General features: G+C 39.4%; 1 protein-coding gene across 1 annotated transcript; it reads right to left on the bottom strand.

The window, feature by feature from the left end:
• Positions 1 to 1,362: 1,362 nt before the first annotated feature.
• grm2a (glutamate receptor, metabotropic 2a) lies at positions 1,363 to 18,074 on the bottom strand (the record flags this gene model as incomplete). Its single annotated transcript, XM_024269671.1, is given in 4 exon segments — positions 1,363 to 1,796; positions 4,119 to 4,296; positions 12,320 to 13,383; positions 17,387 to 18,074. Coding segments are annotated over 4 exon segments (2,004 nt in total), but the record flags the coding sequence as incomplete, so codon positions are not given.
• Between the last annotated feature and the right edge of the window lie 1,078 nt (positions 18,075 to 19,152).

Below are 19,152 nucleotides of genomic sequence, written 5' to 3' on the forward strand. Positions count from 1 at the left end.
CTTCAGTTTAAATATGTAAAAAAATAAAAATAAAATACAAAATGCATACAACAAAATCAACTATTATGTCATACTTAGGCTAATATGCAATAGTTTTTAAAACTTACAACATTAGAGAGAGTTTAGGAGGTTTTGTGCAGTATGAACTTCGTTGTACAAAACTTCTATTATGCATATATTGATTTTTTTATTCATTTTTGTTCAAAAATCAACCGTTAACCTAAGAGGCTTTTGTCTTATTGACTCAAATGTCTGAAATATAATTGTGGTTTATATCTTAAATATTTTTAACATAAACATAGTATATTATTCTAAACAAATAAACCTGTAAAATAGTGAAAATATTTTACAGTAGATGCTGTAGCTTAAAGAAAACCCTCAAATATTTGTAGAGTGCTGAGTAAACAAACAAACAAGTCCTAATTGTTTTTTGCTTTATCGTTTATCATAAAAGAATAAAAAAAGTTTAAATTAGGCAAATTGTTTGGTAATATTTTCCTCTCAATTTCCTTTATTATTATTATTATTATTTTTACTTTGCTAGAAGAATGAATAAAGAGGCCCCATAATGCACCACTGTACAATCTGTCAATATCGATGTGTCTAAGTATGATAGAATTCCAGCCCCTCTGGCACATGTCTGCCCAAAGTTTAGTCCTCTAATCCTTCAGGACTGGAACATTTGCAGTTCCACCTCAAGTGTTTTATCCTGGGGTTTGGTTGCATTTAAATATTCAATACTCCTGTGGATTTGTGAACAGATCCTGTTGTGTTTGTGGATTAAGTTGGATGTGACTAATAATAAAAAGGTGGCCACAAGATGGCAGTCTTTGCTCACTGATGCTGTCTTGCTCTGTTTAACATCACATCTGTTTTTGCTGGTTAGTGTCACTGTTTTGTGTGTTTTCGTGATTTGCTTTAGTGGGTTTCATAGCAGAATTTATGGTGTTTTATTAAACCTGTTTGCTTCAGATAGAGATAGAAGATCCTCGATGATTAGTAATAAAAATGTCAACTTCCCCATGAGTCTATACTTCATTTGCAAACAGTCTACCACTGAAACAGTCAAGCAGTGTGTTTATTATTGTTAGGGTTGATTGTATTGATCTTCAGCTCTCAGCAGAAACGTTCATGGTCTTCAGAGCAGAGATTTCATGCCTGCTTGATTAGGATTGAAGTACAAAATAGAGCCGGCGTAGCTGAGAACTACAATGTTTCATGTTGAGCTACTTTCCGCCGAACACCAGAGGAAATTCCAAATGTCAAAACTGATTAAATCCATTGATGAAATGTGCAGACTTCTTTTTCTTCCAAAATAAACATTTCATGTAAAAAACCACAATCAAAAAACATGGAGTCTCGTTCATATTTATAAAAAACACATTTTATTTACAATAATTACAAGAAAGCACAAACTGGTTCACCAAAATCTACAATAAAAACCATTGAAATATATTACATTTAACATATTGACTATATTTTACTTCATCTTTGCAAATAGAATTTCCAAAATAACAAGGTTATGTTCAACTTTATTGGCATCTCATTTCAATTTGCTACGAGTCAAAGAACAAAGTTAAGTTATTGGAACATTGTACTCACAGCACTTTGAGGACAGAAAAGTCAAGACGATCATCCGTGTGACCCGGTCAGTATCTGAATCCAAACTATCGATTATATTACTTTGTTTACAATTCTCAGCCAAAGATCTAGAACTGAAGTTCACAACGAGGATGTGGTTGAGTCTACCACTTCTCGGCCGTTGCACACTGTTGGAACGACGTTGGAGGTTGATGCTGCAGAGCAAAAGACAGAAGAAAAGGAGATCAGAAAAGGCTTCAACTGTTCAGAATTTCACAGCTGTGCAGTGATGGAGGAAGAGTTGTGAGGATTGTGGACTTTTGGGCATCTGGGATCTGCCCTTTTGGGGAGGGGTACTGTGAGGATTGTGGACTTTGGTTTGGTTTTTGTCAGTTAAGTTTTGGATTTTGATCATGTTCTCTTTTGTATTGTCCCTCAGTCACATCAGTTTCAGGCTTGTCAAGGTTCACAGGTGTCTTTATGTCAGTTAATTTCCTTCAGTCTATTTAAGCGTCTGGTTTTCAGTTCTTCCTTGTCAGGTCATCTGTTCTGCCACTGTTTTGGTTCTACGTGTTTTTATTTTTCGTCATGTTTTGGTCATTTCAATATTTTAAGTTTCTGCCACCAAGTCTTTTCTCCTGCGTTTGGGTCCTCCACCGACCCTTCCTGACAGAATGACCTGACCACCTTGGACCCAGCAGGAGAATTTTTGTTGCAGTGAGATGGTTTTCTGCCACTGCAGTCCACGCCAAGTCACACCACATCAGATGGGAGTTCCTGCAGCCGTATTAAAGTCAAATCATGACCAAATCTGTTCCAGAGGGTGATCGTCTGGGCCAATTCTTCATGTTCCCTGTTCCAGAGGAGGGTCGCTGGGACTGCTCCCTGTCATGTTTCCTGTCCCTGGGGAGAGTTGCCAGGACTGCTCCTCCTCACTCCAGTTCCTAGGAAGGGGTCTGATACCCCTCACATCCATCTGGCTGCAGGAACCCTGAATGTTTTCTGGTCTTGTTTTGTTTTTCCCCTCCTACCAAGTGTTGTATTTTTGGGCATCTGGGATCTGCCCTTTTGGGGAGGGGTACTGTGAGGATTGTGGACTTTGGTTTGGTTTTTGTCAGTTAAGTTTTGGGTTTTGGTCTTGTTCTCTTTTGAATTGTCCCTCAGTCACATCAGTTTCAGGCTTGTCAAGATTCACAGCTGTCTTTATTTCAGTTAATTACCCTCAGTCAATTTAAATGTCTGGTTTTCAGTTCTTACTTATCAGGTCATCTGCTCTGTTCGGCCACTCTTTTGGTTCTACGTGTTTTTTTGTCATGTTTCAGTTAATTGAATATTTTCAGTTTCTGCCACCAAGCTCTGTCTCCTGTGTTTGAGTCCCCCACCAACACTTCCTGACCTGAGCATCTTGGACCCAGCAGGAGAACTTTTACAGCAATGGCAGGGTTCTCTGCCACTGCAGTCCATGCCAAGTCACACCACCTCAGATGGGATTTCTTGCAGCCATATTAAAGTCACATCATGCCATGTCCACCAAATCTGTTCCTGTGGAGGGTCGCCGGGGCCGCTCCTTCATGTTTCCCTTTCCCTGAGGATGGTTGCCACTTTTCCACCTCGGTTATATTGTCTGCTTCAGAGGAGGGTCGCCGGGATTGGTCCTCTTCACACGTGTTCTGGAGGAGGGGTTCTAATACCCCTCACATCCGTCAGGCGTAAGGAACCCTGAATGTTTCTGGACTTGCTTTGTTTCTTCATGTCCCCTTCTGTCGAGTGTTTAGTTTTTGGGCATCTGGGATCTGCCCTTTTGAGGAGGGGTACTGTGAGGATTGTGGACTTTGGTTTGGTTTTTGTCAGTTAAGTTTTGGGTTCTGGTCATGTTCTGTTTTGAATTGTCCCTCAGTCACATCAGTTTCCGGCTTGTCAAGATTCACAGCTGTCTTTAAATCAGTTATTTACCCTCAGTCTATATACGTGTCTGGTTTTCAGTTCTTCTTGTCTGGTCATCTGCTCTGTTCTGCTACTGTTTTGGTTCTACGTGTTTTTTTGTTGTTGTCATGTTTTAGTTATTTAAATATGTTTTATTTCTGCCACCAACCCCTGTGTTTGAGTCCCCCACCACCTATTTCTAACAGAATGACCTGACCACCTTGGACCCAGTAGGGTCACGCCACATCAGATGGGATTTCCTGCAACCATGTTCAAGTCACACCATGCCACTCCAAAAACAGACACCTTAGAAATATGTCAAAAATTATTTTCCCTATGGCAGATTTTCTTTAGATAAGAAAAAAAAATCTGTCAATGGGGTAAGAGAAATGGCTTTACCAAGAAAACGTATTTTAAGAACAAAATTCTAGCCAGTAAAACTTGTTTTCTTGAACTAAGATAATTTTTCTATTGAAAAATTTCTTGATATGATAGTTTTTCTTGAAAAATAGAAAATAAGACTATTTAATTCTCAAAACAAGGGTCTTTTTTATTTTCTCAAGCTTCATGTTTCTGCAGTGTAAGGAGTTTGCTGCTGTTATATGACGTGGCACCTTGAGAAAAGCTGGACGCCGCCCCAGTGTTGACACTGAAACGCGTGGTGGCCACCCTGAGGGTGCAGACATTCTTCTGTGGCTGGAACAGGATGATGTGGATCTTTGGAGCGAAGAGGCAGCCCAGAACCACCGACCCACTGAGGCTGACGGAGATGCACATGGTCGTCGTCTGCACCTGAACCACAAGAGAAACGGAGAAACGTCTAAAAATGAGACTCAACTGTCTGCTCATTTTATGGATCTTCACGTCCTCCAGTGAATATGTGAACATTACTTATGATTTAGCAGTAATGGAGTTGGTCTTTGAGGATTTTTTGAGAACATTTTGAGTAGAATGGAACTTTGACATCCATCATTTTATCGTCAAGTTAAGTGAAGAGTCCTTTTTCCAGTCACTTCATTGAGCTTTCACTTCTTTATTGTCCTTCATGAACTCCACTATTTTTAACCCTTGTACTGCTTCATTTTTCTGTCCTTAACTGAGGATTAACCTTCATAGTGTATCGTCTCTTTTCTAAGAGGATACTTTTTTTTAATCCCACAAGACACATCACTTGTCTAATGTCAAAAATCCTGTCATTTCTTTGAGTCAGAAATATGTTAAAATGTGGATTCTGTCGAACAAACTGTACTGCCACAGGAGCAGTTATGATCCAGTTGGCAAAAGCTGGGAGGAATAATTACAATACAAAAGTATGCAGCCGCCGTTACAATTGAGGTTTTGGTCGTATTTAACTTTAAGCTATTTACAGATCAGAACACTTTAAAAACTGGGAAAATGTCGTCTTCACACGACCTCAAATCATCTCTCAGCTTCAGCTCACAGAGGTTGTGTCTTAAGTCCCCCCTAACCCCTAACTAATCTCTAACTACCAAAAAACTATACAGTGCGCTGGACTTTAAAAGTAATTCGGACACGATGCTCACTACTTTTCTTTCGTTTTTCTAAAAACCGGATATGACGTCATCGATTTTACGAAGTGAAAATCGAATAAAAACGAACATTTCACGTTTATTTATAACTCTGCTGTGTTCTGATGGTGAAAATGTTGATTCAAATATTGCATTTTAACACGTTTTTTTGTTCAAAATTGTTTGACCACAATGCATTGTGGTCTATATCCATTAATCTAGTGACCATTGATATACGCTGGTTTTTCGCAAAGACTTCTGGGAAATTTCGAGTGCACTCGATTGGGAATTAGTAGATTCGGACATCACTGGGGAGATGGCGAACGCACTATGTAGTGATCGGGGGCGGGGGGATTCGGACACAACTTTATTTTTTGTCCATAATGGGTGCAGACAAGAGGCAGGTAACACACCTGGACAACACTCTTGATGAACCCAAACTCATTAGCTGGAGCTAGTTTTCCAGTTAATCCTGTTCTGCGGTCTACCGAAACCTTGATTTTCAGAAAAGCAGGTTCTGGAAGTTGGATGCTGTCAGCAGCCAAATGTCCTAGAAAAACCACGTCTTTGTAACCGGGTGACTTTGTTTGGTCAGAACAGAAAAGACCCTTTCAGGTAAATCATCATTTGCTTATATAAAGTATGCACAATTTAGACTATCCGTCCTTATTAGAATTCTCTGAATTTAATTGGCTACAGCAGGAGACTTCAACTAAAATTTAATGAGATCCAGTCGGGAAACATTTCTTGAATTTAAGGTCCGGAAAAAAAAGTCTAAACATTCAGTTTAAAATATATTTTGAAGTAGCCGAGTATTGGTGGCACATTTTCAAGTTAAAATGAACGAACTCTCACTTCCAATTAATTCAGTATAATTTAAAACATTTTGATGGTATTTAATGTCAGATAACACAAAACACATGACAAACACACACACGCACACAACAGGAACACTACCAGGACATCTGAGGATCCACCAGCCCTCATTAGCTTCTTCCACAAATCAAACCCTCCCAAGAAGAATGAAGATCTGAGCAAATGTTTTTCAGTCTGTCAGAGTTGCATTTCCAAACTCCACACAGAGGAAGATTGTCTCTGCTAAAGTTTCTGGACAGATTCCTGCCTAATTCAGCCTTTCTGTAGGAAACATTCCTAAATGTCTCTTTTCCCTCAGCAGGTCAGCAACTTTATTTGATTGTGTATCTCTGTGCGATTCCCGTGTTGTTCTTCTCTCTCACTCCCCTCCGGGAGAGCAGGAGATATTTTAGATTCCAGGTGAATCACCCGTGCTCTCTTTCTTGGCCGTGGACCACGCCTCCGGCCCCCACCTCTCCCCCAGTCCTATCTGGCTGAACTCTATTCAAACACGTAGTTGTAGAGTTAGATATGCTAATTCCTCTTTAACAGTCCTGGTAAATCACCTGTCCTTCCTGGGAGAGGGTCTCTCCTCCTTGTGGACATCCCCAAGGTTTCTTTCAGGCAAGTTTTTCTTGCCCGGAAGGAGGATCTAAGGCACATGTGTCAAAGTCAAGGCCCGGGGGGCAGATCCGGCCCACTGGGTGATTATATCCGGCCTGACAGATTTTTTATATTTTTGTTATTAACGGCCTGATGTTATCATGCACTGGTAAAATATTTAAAAACATTCTTATTCCCAACTTATCACACACTGACGTACGGTTAATGGGCCCTCCGCATCAAAAACTGACGTTTTGGGTGTTCCCAAACTGTTTCTTTTTTAACGTACTGGCTGTTCCCATTAAATCAGGGGTCCCTGCAAATCGGTACCAGTCTGGCACCGGGACATGGACCAGACCGGTATCCTAACCTTAACCTGGTACCGGACGCGGATCAGTTCCGGTTCCTGAAGCAGTTCCTGATGTGGTACCAGACGCTAGAGTTAGGGTACGTTTTTAAAGTTTTAAAAATGTAGCTTTAGCATTCAACAAATGTTGATCCTGTTCGGCCTGCAGCCTAAGGTGTGTTTTGGATTTTGGCCCCCTGTGCGATTGAGTTTCACACCCCTGATCTAATGACAGGGATAACCAGTTTAGTTTAGTCTGTTTTGTTTAGTTTAGCAATTAGCTAAATTGTTAATTGTTTATATTCTATAACCGACCTTCTGCTTCAGTACAAGTACCTGCATGATGCCCAATGAGGCAACTGAATTGTGATATTAAGGGACACCACATCCCCAGAGTGGATTTTCAGTCACCAATGATTGTCTAACGGTAATGATAGTTGGTTGAATCAAGCTTAGTTCCATTGCTGCTAATCTTTGTTACTTAGCTACAGATTTCCATCCAGTGTGAAAAGCTGTGCACAACCAGAGGAACACTACAAACACACCACTGCCTGTGAAAAACTAGAGTAGCCGTGCCGTCTGAGTTGCTTCAGTAATTATTCATCAGTCAAAGAGGGGGATTACATCTTTTTAATGAGCCTGTTCAGGCTGTGAGTTGTGTTGTTTGGAGGGGGTGGAGGAAGGGTTCCTCTGGGCGTCACTAGAGTCCCAGGATAGAGGGAGCACAGCTGGGACGCAGCATCCCAGCCTTTCACACTCCATTCCACATAGCTACACACAGGGACGTTCAGTTCCTTTTCAGCCCTCGTGGTCTTCGCTGCCTCCTCCGTGTTCCTGCGATGGCAGCTGTGTCGGGGGGCTGCGCGGCCTCCGAGTCTTTTCATTACACCCCGGTCAGGTTCCCCAGGGGTGATTCCCTAAACCTAAGCAGTTTTCAGTGTCAGCCCATGACTGTGTTTGAAGATGACCACAGTGAATTCACTGCCTACCTGCCAACCTGTCAGTCTGTCTGCCTGAAGATTTCTCTCAAAGATACAGGCTAACGTAAGCATAAAATGATGTTATATCCCACTGTGCTACTGGCTTTAATTAACAACCAAAAAAAGTTAAATGAGCAGCAACCTGGAGTCAATCCAGTATCTTTTTGTTGCTTTAAAGTAGAGCTGCCACGATTGGTCGACTAATTAAAATAGTCAATGACTAATTTGATAGTCGATTATTCGTTACTTTATATTATATGGAGTCAGATTGTAGTAAAGTATAAAGTTATAATGGCATTCTGCTAGCTTTTTTGACTAATTGGTCATTTACTAAGGTTTTTTAGGCTAATTTGGAGTTTAGCTAATATTTCAGCTACCTGCTAGCTACTTTTGTTAATTTAGGTTTTTTATTGTTGTCTTTTCGACTATTTTGGAGTTTAGTTAATATATCAGCTTCATGCTAGCTATTTTGGCTAACTTACGGTTTTTGCTGTTTTTTAGGCTATTTTGGAGTTTAGCTAATATTTCAGCTACATGCTAGCCATTTTGTCAAATTCAGGCTTTTCTTGTTTTTCAGGCTATTTTTGATTTAGCTAATAATTAATTACATGCTAGCTATTTTGGCTAATTTAGGCTTGTTTGTTTCCAGGCTATTTTGGAGTTTAGCTAATATTTCAAGTACATGCTAGCTATTTTGTCTAATTTAGGCTTTTTTTGTTTTTTAGGCTAATTTGGAGTTTAGCTAATATTTCAGCTACCTGCTAGCTACTTTTGTTAATTTAGGTTTTTTATTGTTGTCTTTTTGACTATTTTGGAGTTTAGTTAACATATCAGCTTCATGCTAGCTATTTTGGCTAACTTACGGTTTTTGTTGTTTTTTTTTTAGGCTATTTTGGAGTTTAGCTAATATTACAGCTGCATGCTAGCTGTTTTGGCTAACTTTGGCTTTTTTTTTAAGTCTTTTAGGCTGATTTGGCATTTTACTAATATTTTAGCTGGCTATCAGTTTTAGCATTTTCATACATCAACTTCAGCTATCAGCTCTATCATCTTCAGTGGCCAAATTCAACTCACAGCATAATCGCAGGTAATGCTATATATCTAGTTTTTAGATATCTTAAAGCTAATGATGTATGTGTCCTTTACATCCAGTTTTCACATGACCCGATTAGTCGACTAATCAGACAAAATAATTGGTGATTAGTCTACGATTAAAGTAATCGTTTCTGGCACCACTACTTCACTACTTTAAAGCCAAAGTATAACAACATGAAAAGGATGCTAAAAGTGTTGTCAAATTAAAAAGATAGCAGCTACAGGCAGTTCCATCTATCTATCAAAAATGTGGACAGCTGCTGGTACAGCACATTTTCCCCCTAACAGGTGTCTGTTGGATTTTATCTTGCTCCACATTCTTATATTGCAAGCATTTATTGAAAAGTTTGGAAATAATGTTATCAGCAGGATTTTGACTCTACTTTTTACAGGAAAAAAGAGCAACTTGTTGACATAAAGACCCAATCCAGTGAAATTTGTGTTTTTAACATGTTCTTTAAGAACATTACATAAATAAAGCATCTGCTTTAAAGCAAAACCTTAAGTATTTTTTTTTTTGATTGTTGGAAATAAATGTAGGTGTTTAGGGGGTTAAAGGACATAAAAATCCAAAGACTTTTTTTTAGTGCCTGAAAACACCAATGAGAGTGTTTGATTAACTAATTCGTTCATTCTTGTTTAATCTTCCCAACGTGTCACAATGTTTTTTTAATTTATGTAAGGAATACAAAGCAGTGTTGTAGAATTACAGGCCATTAAAAAAAGAAAAACCCTATTACGTGTGTTTGAAGTGAAGTGAACTGTAGATGTCGATAGGAATCATTTTACTGAAGAAACAACCTTTATTTCTATTGATTGATCTTTCCACTCGCTGATTAAAGAAAGGTCTCGCTCCTTCACAAAATCCTATTTAACACATTTCAGATTTTTAAATCCATTTTCAGAACAGTTATAAATGAAGATGTTGAGCAAATATGTATAAATTCACTTATTTATGTACTTAAATAATTACCAACCTCATTAAGACCAGCAGTGATTGTGTGTTCAAAACTCGCACAAACATGAACACACTGGCAGGCCAAAGACAGCTGATGGTTATTTTCCAAAAATGGAGTGATGTAAAAGGGTAGAGCATATTTTTGCAAAAGTTTGATTTAGATTTTTTTTCTGAATTTTTGTATTTGGACAGTATTTTTTTTTTCTGGACGGGAACCACACTGAGAAAAACGTATAACCACAATTTAAATCTTTATGCTCTGTTTATACCGGGATTGTGACCATTGACTGTTTAAGTAGGAACTGGACTGATCAACCCCGCCCTTCACATGTTCCTAAAAGGAAGTAGCAGCTAGTTTCAAGAAGCCAAAGTCCCATAGACTTCTATTGAGAAATAGAAAGTTATTACTGAGTAATTTTATTTGTCAGAATAATCATTCTTACTTTGATACATTCCTCTTAACATGTTCTTTCTTATCCTATTTTTTTAAAGATATTTTTTCTTTATCATACATTATTCCGGTTAAAAACTGACCAATCAGATGCCTCAGTAAAAGCATGTGGCCCCGCCTTAACTTTTGATTGACAGATTCTCCTGTGCTCGCTTTCAGAGGAAGGGGTGTGGCCTTTGAACAAACCAGAATAAGCTTGCTCATGATTGGTGACAGCAGTTCCTTTAAAAACGGGATTCAGACTCAGACAACTAATCGTTGTGGCAATCGTTTCCAATATGGCGGTAGACGTATCAGGAAGTGACGGCGAAGGCTCTGGTCTGACTTTGCGAGGACTGGAGGTAATGCATTTCCTATTGGGGACCTCAACACATGTTATGTCCAGTTTTGACTTATACAGTCAAGGATTGTGACACACGTTCTTAAAACACGCTAAATGATGTTCACACTGGATAAACAGGGAGGGGCTTCTTCTTGTTCATCTACAGCAGGGGTGTCAAACTCAATTGCACAACGGGCAAAAATCCAAAACACGCCTTAGGTCACAAACAGGATAAACATTTATTGAGCACTATAAAACTACATTTTTAAAACTTTAAAACCACAACTTTTTAACATAATTATGAACTAGATATATAGCATTACCTACGATAATGCTAGTGTGAATGCTGTAAGCTGAATTTGGCTGCTGAAGATGCTAAGTGACAATAGCTGAAGATGCTGAAATTGATAGCTAAAAACTCTGAAGCTGATAGCCAGCTAAAATATTAGCTATATCCCAAATTAGCTTAAAAAAGCACAAAAAAATCTTAGGTTAGCAAAAACAGCTAGCATGTAGCTGAAAAAATAGCTAAACCTCAAAATAGCCTAAAAACTGAAAAAAGCCTAAATCAACCAAAATAGCAAATGTGTAAATATTAGCCTAACTCCAAAACTGCTTAAAAAAAGCTAAATTAGCTAAAACACATAGCATGTCGCTGGAATATTAGCTAACTCAAAAATAGCCCCCAAAATCTTAGTAAATGCCAAAATAGTCCAAAAAGCTAGCAGAATCCCAATTTTTAAAACTTTAAAACTGTAACTTTTAAACATAAATATGAAAAAAGGCAGGAATATTATTCCAGAATAAATCAATTTAAACATTAAATTACTTTCAATATTTTAATCTCCGTAAAAACCTAAAATTCTACAGGATATAAATAAGCGTAAGATAACATCGGGCCATTAATAAGAATAAAATAAAATGATCAGGAGGGCCGAATAGAATTTCCCGGAGGGCTAGATCCGGCCCCCGGGCCTTGAGTTTGACCTACAGTCATCTACAGTTGGAAAAGGCTTGGTGCAAAATATTGAAACCGTGCAAATCTGGTGAATCGTGCTCCAAGTTTCTTCTTTCACAGCTCTATTCTGATATTTGAGAGACTTTGTGTCATAGAATTCTGGCCGAGCAGAAACTGCAATGATTAACTTCTCCTTCATGATCACTTCTTAAACAATTGGGACTCAACTCACATACCTCACTGCAAAATCCAAGTCTCTGAGTGGTCAAAGTTCGACCTGGTTTAACTTCCAAAGCAATTTAATGACTGCACATTTTGTGTATAGAACCCGAAAATGGTCGTAGAAACTTGTGTAGCGACTTGTGAAAGTGAGAGTTTTGAACGTGGAAGTCCAAATCCTGTTTTACAGAGACTTTTCATCGGAAATGGTCGCTTGAACAAACATTGCTGCGGCTGATGAAGCTGAACAGTCAGTCCATGAACACAATATATACAGACACGGAAGCCCTTTGTTATTGGAAAATACCCACTTGTATTAAACATCATAAATGTTAGATTATTCAACATTCATATACTGAAGTCTGTTTCAATTAAAGTTTTATTTCAGAAACTATTGCAGGTTTATCTTCCAGTAATAAAGGGCAACTTAAGTCCACATGCACACACATAAATCTTCCATTCCAAGGACACAATGATATATCCATGCAGTCTAACTCACCCTGTAGTCACTGGCAGTAACATAGAAAATTGGTTGGAACGCCAGCCAGATGATGCAGGTGGTGTACATGGTAAACCCGATGAACTTGGCCTCGTTAAAGTTTTCGGGACATTTCCGGGTCTTGAACGCGTAGACGGTGCAGAGGATAATGAGAATGCAGTTGTATGTGAGAGACAGCAGCATGCTGGAGTCCCTGTTGTTGCATTTAAGGGTGACCACGTCTCTCCTCTCGGGGCTCACTTCTTTCCTCACACCCGGGGCCTCCAGCAGCAGCCACACCACCACCACCACCAGCTGACAGGATATTAGAGCACCGCATATGGCGACTTGGGAAGCCGGGCTGATGAATCTGGGCCTCTGGGCTCCATCCTTCACCCCACTAAAGATCCGGGCTATCCTGTTGGTCTTGGTGAGCAGAGCTGAGTAACAAACGGCAAAGGAAGTGCCTAAACCTAGGCGCCGCAGCGTACACACTGCTGTGGAGGGTTTGGCAATGTAGATAAATGTCATGCTGTAACACATAAGCACTCCCAGCAAGAGAATGTAAGAGAGTTCCCGCCCACTGGCCTTCACCACGGGAGTTTCATTGTGTTTAAGGAAGAGGCCAATCACGAAAAGTGTACTCATCATTCCTAGACAGGAGATGGTGACGGGACCGATGGCCCAGGCGTCTTCCCAGCGGATATACTCCTCTGGCAAGTCATAGCAGCCGGTGAGATTGGCCAGAGGCCACTGTCCGAAGCTACACTCCGCACACGTGAACTCGTCCGACAGGTACTCGAAGGGCTGGCAGGGTATGCAGATCCAGCAGCACACGTCTCCTGGCTGCATACTCTTCACCTCGTTTTTCCTGCAGGGGTCACTGCACTGGGAGGTGGGCACAGCCTGGTCGGCCCAGGGAATCAGGCTGGTGTTTAGGGTGAGGCCCTGTGCCCAGTAGCCCACGCTACGGTAGACGTAGCGTCCGTTTTCTTTGTGGTAGTGAAAAATGTTGTAGCGGCCAAGGCTATCTCCAAAGGCATCAAAGCGCACTACATTCTCTGTGTCAGGCGGGCGAAAGGGTGCTGGAAGAGAAGAGAGGAAAACAAGAGAATAGAGCAGTTGTTCTGAGAACAGGAGGCTTCAAACAGAGATGGAACAACAGTCTCAAATGTATGTCCACTAGTGCACATCTCACACTATCATAAGCACAGTGGAGAAGTATCTAAAACAGAAAGGCTTTCAAACATTTGTAAAATGCCCTTTAACTACAAATAATAGGTCATCTTTGTTCAACAAATCTACTAAGTAGGGGTCATTGTTATTACTAATGAGTAGGGCTGCCACGATTAATCAACTAATCGACGACTAATCAACTAATAAAATAGTCAACGACTAATTTAATATTCGTTACTTTTTATTATATGGAGTCAGAGTGTAGTAAAGTTGAAAGTTATAATGACATTCTGCTAACTTTTTGGACTATTATGGCATTTATTAATGTTTTTAAGCTACTTTGGAGTTTGGCTAATATTTCAGCTACATGCTAGCTATTTATTTATGCTAGCTACTGCATTTTATTGCTGTGCACTTGAGACATGTGCAATGACAATAAAGTTGATTTCTATTCTATTCTATTTTTGGCTAATTCAGGATTTTTTATGCTGGTTGTCAGCGTTCAGCACCAAAAAATGCACTTTTTTCATTAATTGAGTCAGTGAGATCAAACCTTTATCACTTGTGAAAATTAGTTCCTTGTTTCAGATGTTGATTATATTAGAGAGATAAGGAATATACTTTCCTTCAAACTCATTTTGACAGGTGACATTTGACCCTAAATACCCTTCATATATAAAATTGATCGTCATCTTGAGGGGCGGGGCATCTGTCAAAACGAGTTTGATGGAAAGTATATTACTTATCTCTCTCTCTCATTTGATTTTTTCTTGTTTCAATCAGAAACTAATAAAAGACAGAGGCTGCACGATTCATTAAAAGCTGAATAAACTATCATTTTAATTGTCTTTATTTTTAGTTAGTTTAAAGCTCTTGATGGTTTCATTGCTAGCCTTCAATTAACCCTTTAACTTTTCAACCGTGTTAAAAGGGTTAATTTCCAAAAGTTTTTATTTTGATAAACTATTTTCCATTTAATTGAACACATTGTCCTAATTCTGTTTTCATGTTCTTCAGGTAACGTATTTTCCGGAGTATAAGTCGCTGTTTTTTTCATAGTTAGCCACGGGTGCGACTTATACTCAGGAGCAGCTTATGTGTGGGTTTTCTTTGTAGACATAAATAGGCTCAAATATGTGTTATTTTCCCAGTAAACACTGGTTGTCCTTTAGCGGTTGTTTCCTCTAACAGCCGCTAGAGGGCGCTGCATCCGAAGTATTTGCTACTGACAGCGACAGAAGAAGAAGTGGCGTCCAAAACAAACATGGAAGAGAATCTGATTGTTTTTTTTTTTCACTTAAACTTTGATGTTTTTCTTCTACAGATCCAAAGATTAGTATTATTGCATGAATTTATTATTTTAGCTAAGCTGGGCTTGGCGGATTTGTTCTGAAACGTCACACTTTTCTCCTAAAAATGCGACTTATACTCCAGAGTGAGTTAATTATGGTTTTCATCTTCTTGATTAGACATTTTTTGCTTTTGCGACTTATACTCCAGAAAATATGGTAATTAAAAGAGGAAAACTTGCAAAAAAACGATTCACTGCATAGATAGATAGATAGATAGATAGATAGATAGATAGATAGATAGATAGATAGATAGATTTTTTTTTTTTACAAAACTCATGTTAAAGAAAATTGTGTAAATAAATTCAAGCTTAAAATTTGCTTTTGTGAGTATTTTTTCATTTAAATCGTGAACCAGGAGAAGACAAAAACAGACCAGAAATCTCAATCTTTATTTGGCAGTATATTAAAATTCAACCTTAAAATAATCATGAATGTTTTCTGCAGAAATATTCTCAAAATGCTTTTATTTATTCTAAATAGAATTTGTATTTCTATGTTGTTACTGTTATCAGTAACAATTTCAAAGTGTGACATTTAAAGATGAACTTTATATAAACAGAAAATGTATCAATATATTAATTGTGACTATTTTATCTTAAAAAATCCAACGAACTTTCTCCTTTTTTCCCTCAGTTAAGCTTTGGATGAATTAAATGAACAGAATTAAAGCCGTAATTTCTTCATAGTTTAGTAAAAAATGTAGTTTATCCATGAAATCATTGATACATTTGATGTTAAAATGTCCACAGATCAAAATCCTTTGGGCCTTTTCACTTTTTCTGTTCTTTTTTTCTGCATTTTTCAAGAGCATAAAAGCACAGCTGGATGAGAGCACAGTGGTCCACTTTTATCTCCCATCAATGGAAATGTCAGTATTTCCATAAATCAAAGGATAAACCAAAGCCGGCAGAGAAATGAGAGCATTTGAATTGGGGGGCTGTCTCTGTGATGTGTGAATGAGTTGATGAGGTTGCAGTAACATGTTTCATGCGGACGAGCACAGAAAACAAATGCAACACTAGTTATATTGTAGCATTTGCATTATAGTGCTCACTACAAACTCACAAAGGAGAGAAAACATCCTCACAGCTCCAAGATGTGTAAAGTTTGTTGAGCTTAATCATTGATAAAATCAGCAAAACATAACTCTCATGTGGTCCTTTAGCATTCTTCATGAAGCTGCAGGAAGACTAAATAATCTTACAGTTTGAGTTAAAGGGGCCCTACCATGAAAAAACAACTTTTTAATAATTTAAATGTATTCTACTGTTCATTCTTCACTATAATGAACCTCAAAGTGGTATTTTGATCCATTCTCTGATTTTTGAGTTATCCTCTAAAATCCTGCGCTCTCAACAGCCCCTCCCATCCCCACAAAAATGAGCAGGTCCTCACATGCTGACATCATAAGGTGAGAACCGCCCCCTCCAGGAAGAGTCTGCTCCGCCCCCAAGGCTAACACAATCACCTTCGAGACCCCAAACCCCGGCTCGTGCAGAGTCATGCAGACACCGGCTGTATCTTTGTTGTGAACCAGTTTAGTGATGGCCAAGAAACGATCTTTCGATTGAGCGTTCAAACTTCATGCAGTGGAATTAAAAAAAAGACGATTCTGGAGAGGAATCTACATGACATGTTGGGATGGATCCTGAATGTGTCTGAGAATGGCACAAACAGGCAGGGATATTGGGAAGACAGCAGGAGAAAGGGAGCAGACTATTTCCTGGTGGAGAGAAGGAGCAGATTATTACCTGGTAGAAAAAGGGAGCAAACTATGTCTTGGTGGACAAAAAGAGAAGACTGGTCCCTAATAGAGAAAGGGGGATGACTATTTCCTGATGGAGAAATGGAAAGACGAATTACATGTAGAGAAAGGGATCAGACTTTTTCTTGATGGAGAGAGGGGAAATACTAATTCCTGGTGGAGAAAGGGGGGGAGGCTACTTCCTGGTAGAAAAAGGGAGAAGACTATTTCTTGATGGAGAAAGGGGGGAGGCTAATTCCTACTGGAGAAAGAGGGTAGACTATTTCCTGGTGGAGAAAGGCCACAGACTATTTACTGGTAGAGAAAGGGGGGAGTCTACTTCCTGGTGGAGCAAGGGGGCAGAGTATTTCCTGATTGAGAAAAGGAAAAGACTATTTCCCGGTGGAGAAAGGGATCAAATTATTTATTGGTGGGAGAAGGGAGAAGACTATCTCCTGGTGAAGATAACAGTAAGTACATCAATATTTTTTTTTTAAATTATGTTTGTTTTGGGTTTTCTTTTGTGGGTGACACGTCGACGAGGATGGCATGAAATGTGCGGCAGCCTCAAGGAGTGAAAGGCGGAGCCTAAGAGATAAAGTTATTTCACTCCCGGGTGTGAAAAGAGGAAGCAAAAATAACTCATATTTCATAAATGATTTGTTTTTTAGTGTTCCAAAGGTAATATATGATCATATATATACGGTTCACTGTGAAAGACTAAAGTAAATCATGGTATGGCCCCTTTAATCTGATGGATCCTGTGGAGGGATAAACATGCTAAATGATGTTAAAATTCCTCCTGATTTGACTCACCTTCAAACTTGACTTTGAGAATGTAGTCCCGGTAAAATTTGCGACCATTACCCGGCTTGAGAGCGTCACACACTTTGGTGGAGTTGGGGCACAGGGCCTGTCTCATGTTGTGTAGCGCAGCAGCCATGGCGTACACAGCATTCACCACAAACATGATCTTAGACTCTGGCTGAAACGGCACGTCGCGGAGCGAGAACTTCCCACAGCCCAGGTCATGGAGACTGCACTGGAACTGGTTTTCCCAAAACTCTCGGAACCAGGGGTTTCTGCTGTTGTTGTACGGATGCAGACCAGTGAAGTATTCGTTAAACTGGGGGATTTCGTAGGACGCCAGCTCAATGGTGAACGCGCCGTCAGCCACCGCTTCGCTTCCCCTCACCACGCTCTCCTGTGCTCCCCAGCCATCACTGGCCACCCAGGTGAACGTGACGTTCATGCGGTTCGCCGCCACCAGCAGCTCACGGGCGTCCTCGCTGCGAGTGAAGAGGATGACCACCTTGGCGTTGGACTTCTGCTGCAGGGAGCGGATCACGTTCTCGTAGCTCCAGCGGCTCATGGAGCGGCTCACCTTGGCAGAAGTGGCTATGCAAATCTGGCGAGCCCGAGCCTCCTGCTGGAAGGCGTCGATGCCAGTCTCACCGTAATCCCCCTCTGATGCCACCGTCGACACGTAGGTCCAGTTGAAGTAACGCAGAATCTCCGCCATGGCCTTTGCTTGGTAGAAATCAGGAGGCACAGTCCGAGCAAAGTAGTCATAGCGAGTTTTGTCACTCAGCTTTGCACTGGTGGACGCGTAGCTGATCTGAGGGATCTGGAACAATCTCAGCAGGTTTGCAACCTGGAAAAGAGAAACAGACAAGAAGGATCAGTTTCTGTTATTTAAGTGAGTCTACGCATCCTTACTGGGATTGTTTGAATATGAAAGGTAATGTAAATAATACATTTATTCACTGCAAAAACAGACCCCTGGAAATGTCTACAACTGTTACTCCAATGGCAGATTTTTTTATTGTTTTAAACACAAAATTAAAGTACAAATATAAGAATTAAAATTATAAAAATAAAAATATACAAGTAAAGCAAACATTGTGTTTAAAGGGTGTGGATAGTAGAAAAGTCTTGTGTGGTTCCAACACTTTTTAACACTTTTTGTTACGTTTAGTTTTTTTTCGCTCAAAAACACTTCAAATTATCTTCTGTTTGACAAGTATGTACAATGACATTTGCGCGTATGTTAATAATGATCATTCGCGATCACGATTTGCTTTGAATAAACAAAAAAAATTAAAAGGCTAAGAAAAATGGTACGGAAGAGGATTAGGGCCGCTGAAAAAAAAAGAAAGCCCATGAAAAATTCGGACTTTAATCTCAGAATTCTGACTTTAAAGTCTTTAAAGCCCAATCTTAATATTGTTGTGAATCTAAATAAAGATTGGTGGCTGTTTCTGACGTTAAAGTCAGAATTCTGAGATTAATTTTTCATGGCTTTTTTTTTTCCAGTGGCCCTAATCCTCTTCCGTATATTAGCAAGTATTCTTATTTAAAAAAAAATTCTAGTCACAAAAGTTACGTCCGAATCCCCCCCAACCCCTAACTACAAAAACTATATAGTGTCGTACTATATAGTGCTTTAAATTTTAAAGGAAATTCAGTTACTTTTTAGTTTTTCTAAACACAGGACATGACGTCACCAATATCACAAAAAAATGAATAAATACAAACATTTCATGTTTATTTATGACTCCACTGTAATTTTTTTATTTCTT

The sequence above is a fragment of the Oryzias melastigma genome, linkage group LG5, assembly GCF_002922805.2.
Source record: "Oryzias melastigma strain HK-1 linkage group LG5, ASM292280v2, whole genome shotgun sequence".
NCBI lineage: Eukaryota > Metazoa > Chordata > Actinopteri > Beloniformes > Adrianichthyidae > Oryzias > Oryzias melastigma.